The 5,742-nt window shown below is 41.6% G+C and overlaps 1 protein-coding gene across 1 annotated transcript; it reads left to right on the plus strand.

Annotated features, from left to right (window-relative positions):
• The first annotated feature begins 1,766 nt into the window (after positions 1 to 1,766).
• LOC146384769 (uncharacterized) lies at positions 1,767 to 5,035 on the plus strand. The gene is made up of 4 exons (XM_084929846.1): positions 1,767 to 1,868; positions 2,152 to 2,267; positions 2,534 to 2,569; positions 2,898 to 5,035. Exons 1-4 carry the CDS (start codon positions 1,800 to 1,802, stop codon positions 3,646 to 3,648), a joined length of 972 nt encoding a protein of 323 aa, XP_084785972.1. The 5' UTR covers positions 1,767 to 1,799; the 3' UTR covers positions 3,649 to 5,035.
• The last annotated feature ends 707 nt before the right edge of the window (positions 5,036 to 5,742 follow it).

A 5,742-nucleotide genomic window follows, 5' to 3' on the forward strand; every position in this document is an offset into this window, starting at 1 on the left:
TTCCCATTCCATGCAAGGCCACCTGAATTGGCTGGAGGACTGTTTACTTAGCCTGATAGGGCAAAGGACACTGTCTCAGCTGAACTATGGACACGCACACACATACACTTACACTGATAAGCACTCACTCATCCCCCCTCCCCTTCCAATGCCTTCGATGCTTGTTGCCTCCTGGGAACACGAGGCGGGTCTGGGCCCGCGCTGGCGAGTCGGCGCAGTGGCAGGATGGCTGCTGTGTTGCCTGGGATTACTCCTCACCCCCCACCCAACCCTGTGGCTTGTCATGTCTTTCACAATGTTGTGCTGTGAACATTTATGTGCTTTTTTGTGCAGAGGAGTTTTTTTGTTTCCTGTTCTCGTGCTGTCCTACCATGGAAGCACAGCATGAGTAGAGGTCTCTTTTTTTCCTCTTGTACCTTCCCATTGTTGTGTACATTTCAGTGTTTTTCTGTAACGCTACTGATCTCCAACTTGTAACCCCATGTAATGTCTGTGTTATGTGTGTAAGGTCAGGGGGGTGTCTCATTTCACTGCGGGGCAACCTGCATGTGACAAATAAAGCTTTGATTGATTGATTGATTGACAAGGGCCTGATATCCCCTTACGAGGATATTATACAGCCACTGTTCTATCAAAATTTAAAACGAATGTCCTCATATGTGGATCTAATTTTTCTCAGAAACAAAAATTAGGTAAAGAAAAAAAACTTGGTAATTGTTTGTTTTTACATTCATCAGGTCCCAGTCAGCCCAAATAGCAAAGAAAAATTAAAAATGCATGCCATGAAAGAGTTCGGGTCTTAGGCGGTTAAGAAAACTAACGAGTAATCTGTAATATACTGCTTTCTTGAGTATAAACCCAACACTGGTAAGGACCAAATTACTTTTATCATGTCCCATAAAAGTTTGAAAGGACTTGAAAGACGCTCTACGCTCTTTGTACCATGACTGTATATACCACTTTTCAAAACATAGGCTGTATCCCAATTCAGGGTCTGCAGCCTTAAAGGCCGCATTTTAAGACCAATTACGTCACAGCGGCGCGCCGAAGGCTGTCCCAATTCGAAGGCTGCTCGAAATGCGGCCCTCAAATGCGTCCTTCATTTCCCTGAATTTTAAGGACGTGGCGGTGTAGACTTCGTGGCCCAACATATCCCAGAATGCATAGCGTGGCGGTGGGTGTGGATAATTTTGCCGAAAAAAACGGTGGATGAGGGGCGGCCGAAGAGTAAACTTTAAGTACTGAATATGACGTCACTTATTTATGTGCAAATGTTTAATAACTAAGAACATTAAAACATTACTGTTGGCCACATGTCGGCAAAGTTATGTGACAATAGTGACGTTTGTACTAACTTGGTTTTACAGCCTTTACTTTAAAATATACGCCGTTCAATAGCTGAGCTTAATCTTACCGAGAATGATCAAAGCTCATGTAGAAAGAAACAAACAAATGAACAAAAGATTTTCTTCTTCATTTCTGTCAAACAAAGCTGTATGAAACGTACAGCTGTTAGGATCATGGTTGCTAGGCAACCTGGGCAGCGCAACGGAGGCTAGACCGTCCCATTTCACAAGCCTCGCACTTCCGGCCTCAGCGGTCTTTAAGTGCGCGGCCCTTGAGGATCGTTGAGGCTGCGTACTTTAAGGCTGCAGACCCTGAATTGGGATACAGCCTTAGTTACTTTCAAAAGGCCTTTATGAAAAGCATGAATGATCCCAGCAACATAAACCTGTTTCAGTCCTCACACTGACTCACCCGAGTCAGTGTGAGGACTGAAAGTCAATGCTGAGAGAAATATGAGACAAATAACCTTTTATTTCTGTTGGTTTCAGGTCTCTTCTTCCTTTTGGGCAGCAGCTGTGAAGGTTTGTACTTGACTCTCGTCACACTGTTGTTTCATGAGTTTTTGGTGCACCTTCAGTTGGACTTTGAAGACCCTTGCTCCTCTCTAACATTGACTTTATTCAGTTATAAGTTGGTACTTAGGGTTTAGGGTTATTTACTGTTTATTCGGTAAATAAATTGGTGGAGCAGAGCTGATAATCTGGGAGAATTAGAGATAGTTTTGTTGAACAGATTACATTTGATGCTGTAATATATTCAGTCTTCTTATTGGTATTTTTGTCGCTGTTTGTTAAACCCACTCAGATGGCTGCTCCTTACTGGGTTTTTGTAGCGGTCGTTGTTTTGATGACTGTTACAAACGGTGAGACTGTGATTGAGCGACACCAGCTCGCACCAATTGTACAAGACATTCTGAACAGGTGAGTGAACTTTCTGTGAAATACAAAAGAAAACTGATGATGATGTTTACAGCAGCTGTTTTTAACAAAGACACTGTGAGCATCAGAGTAACATGTGGCTAATATGCTATTAAAAGTGTATCACACTGGACTCTAACACAGATCAGCCTCTGTTTAACTCTGTCGTTTCACAAACTCTCAGTGAAACAAACCAACATCGTTGTGGTTTCATGTAAATCTTTCCAAATGAAATCAACATCAGAACCTGTGTGTGTGTCTTTTGGCAGGTACACACCAGAATACACTAATAAAGCCGGCAACAGGTCAGTAACAAAGGTCACTTTAATCTGCAGCACAGTACTTACAGTGTACTTTATAGTAACGTGCCAGAAACAGAGATAAGTAGAACTACACGTAGAAGCAGAGACTGACAGAACAAATGCATCATTACAAACTCACTGTTATTTATAACTGGATGTTTAAGTTGTTCTCAATTTCAGGGCTTAAAAAAATCCAAAAAAAGAAATAGACTGATTTCCTCAGCAAAATGAGACTAAACTCACTTTGGCTGGTTTAACACTCTGGATACTTTTGTCTTCACGTTATAAAGAAAATGTTTTACAGGTGAATTTTCTCTGTTTGCTCTGACAGAATTCCCCCCATGTTCAGTGTGGCCGTGAGCGTCCCACGCAATAAGCAAACAAACATGTTTGATATGAGCAAAGTCCCTGATGATGGTGAAAAAGTGAGGAAGGATATTCTAAACTGTGATGTACACATAGGTGACAGAGTGGTGGCAGCCACAGTGCTGAGGTGGCCCAATGTTCTAACTCAGTGTCCTAAAGAACGTGTACAGTGGCCTGATGTCCTGAAAAGTTGTAAGAAAGATAAGGAAAAGGAGATAAAGACATGGGCTGATATTGAAACATTTTGTGAAATAGATTATAACATTCTGTATGCTCAGGCTGCTCATGCTGAGTTCCGAACCCTGAACTATTTCAAAGATAACGACAAAATTAGGAAAAATTCCAAAGATGATCTGATGGTTTTCTACGTCCGTGCCTCCCCATGTAATAAAACATGTACCAACCCAGACAACAATCGGAATATTCTCAGTAAAATACCAGCGATAACGAACTGGACGAATTATGTTGTTGTGTTTTCAGATGTATTTAGACCTGATGATAATAATAATAATAATGATCGTGTGAATGCACTGCGTGAATCACTTGAGAGGCTTGGGGACGCAATCGCAGAAAAAGGGACAAAGGACAAAGATAAAAGGTCAAATGGTCTTCAGCATATATTCCGATGCTACAGGCAGCAAGAAATGGATGAAATGAAGTGTCTTATCTGCAATACCAATGGTGCTGTTGCACATAAATGTATTTCAAATGTTTAGCAACCAAGGGGAGAAAGAGAATAAGACCAAGAGGAAGAGTAACATGCAGAGAGGAGGATCCATCCATGTCTAACTTTTAAATGTGTGTGTTCGTCACAGCAAGATTAACATGTGCTCCTCAAAATCACAGCTGCATCGTGCACTCTGGTCATTCTGTCGGCGCCTCTGATTGTGTGAACTGAAATACAAACAGTGTGTGGAGCGAGTGTAATCCATTTATAGCCTCTGATACTGTCTCTGATTAAAGCTTAATAGGTTGCATCAAAACATGTCACAGCTTTGTGGTGGATTTTTGTGTGATATGTATAACTATGTAACTATATACACTATATATCTATGTGAACTGAACATATATATTTTAACTTTTATGTAGAGTCTTAAGCGCAAGACATTTTGCTTCACCGAGGTTTATTAAGGTGGTACAGTAACAGGGCAGTTGATGCTGTTGAGAGTTCGCCTGAATAACTCACTCTCCAGCTCCGCTAACTAACCTCCCCTAATACACACTCAACGTCTTTCATGCAGCACAACCAAAACAGTAACATTGTAACAGAGATCCTGAACACATCACAATAAAATATCATACGATATAATCACACACACACATACTTTGAACCCACACTGAAGTGTTTTTATATATGAGAAAGCATGTAACCTATGTAGTTATAAGATTATATGTTATAAGATTGTGCCACTTGCTGTATAAGATTTAATAATTAGGATTAATGTGTGATGTTTGACCGTGTCATGACCTATTGTGATAAGCCAGAGCAAGGGGTAGTCGGAGTCCTGACTGGCCTTTGGCCAAGACCTTGGCCGCTACCTGACCCCTGCAGCTGTGTTTGGATGGGTGGGAAAGTTACCCAGCAGCAGGGGGCGGGGATACTGGTCCTTATATATTAGGGGACCAGAGGACACCCCCAGCTCTTTTTTCCCCTCTGCTGTTGCTCTCTGTCCATCTCTGTGTTGCTCTGCTGTCTGTGCTTAAGGCTGTACACCCCGGGGTTTTGCTTTGCTTGCTTTCTGCTATGTAATTCTCTTGCTAAATGTCTGTATGTATTTTTCCTGCTGTTCATATGATTCAGTGTATTAAACTCTGTTCCAAGAATTCTACTCTTTTCCAGAGCATCTTTTTGAGTGTCTTGATTTTAATTGGATCTAAAGAGGTTGGATCTCCACATCGTTGGTGGGAGAAGGTTATCGTGATGGCTTCAAAATTTGCGACCACAGCTTGGATCTGGTCTGTCCTTCTTTTAAAGCTTGATGTTGTATTTTCTGTTTCTATGATTGAATATGAAGTTTGAGGTAAAGATGCTGCAGGTTTTCTATTCACGGGTCACTCCACAGAAACTCTGGTCATACAAACTGTCGGCTCCCAAATTTTAAAGCCAACATGGTAACCTTCTCCAGCCAGTGGTGTGGAGATCCAGCTTTTTAGATCCAATTACAATCCAATCACTCAAAAGGATCCTCTGGAAACAGCAGAGTTATTGAAACAGAATAAACAGAATCAGATGAACACTGAAACAGTACAACACACAGAGCAGCAAGACAACACATAGCAAAGCAAGCTGAGCAAAGCCCGGGTGTAGAGCCTTAAACACAGACAGAAAAGAGCCCCGATGTCACCTCTGACCCTCCATAACTCCTGCAGCTGATGGGTAACTTCCCCTCCTTGTCATCCAGACAAAAACAACAGATGCAGGTCAGGAGTCGGGCCAGGCGCCATCTTCAGGTGGGCCACCTTTGCTTTGTCACAGTCGGCCATAACATGATTAAAGTTACACATCGGTCCTAATTATTAAACCTCACTACAAGCAGTGTACATCAACAGGTGGCATAAACCGATGATATATATGTGAATAATACTTGACCAAAGTTTATGCTTAACATGGTGATTCCAATCAAGGGCGTAGATTTGGTTTTGGCATTGGTGGGGACGGATGATTCAACCACTGAACCCTGCCCCGTTTCTTTTTTTCCCCTTTTTGTCTTTGCTTCTTGATAAAAGGAGAAATATACTTGCCTACATATGCTATTCTACGTGCTTTTAAACCATTTAAAATCACAATTCATATTTTTACATGTGAATTA

This window comes from Perissodus microlepis, chromosome 6, assembly GCF_051167445.1.
Source record: "Perissodus microlepis isolate ML-2025 ecotype Zambia chromosome 6, ASM5116744v1, whole genome shotgun sequence".
In the NCBI taxonomy this organism is placed as follows: domain Eukaryota; kingdom Metazoa; phylum Chordata; class Actinopteri; order Cichliformes; family Cichlidae; genus Perissodus; species Perissodus microlepis.

Coding starts and splice junctions, on each gene's coding strand:
- LOC146384769 (XM_084929846.1), top strand. CDS start 1,800: ATGAGACAAATAACCTTTTATTTCTGTTGGTTTCAGGTCTCTTCTTCC. Junction 1,869..2,151: donor TTTGGGCAGCAGCTGTGAAG/GTTTGTACTTGA, acceptor AAACCCACTCAG/ATGGCTGCTCCTTACTGGGT. Junction 2,268..2,533: donor GTACAAGACATTCTGAACAG/GTGAGTGAACTT, acceptor GTCTTTTGGCAG/GTACACACCAGAATACACTA.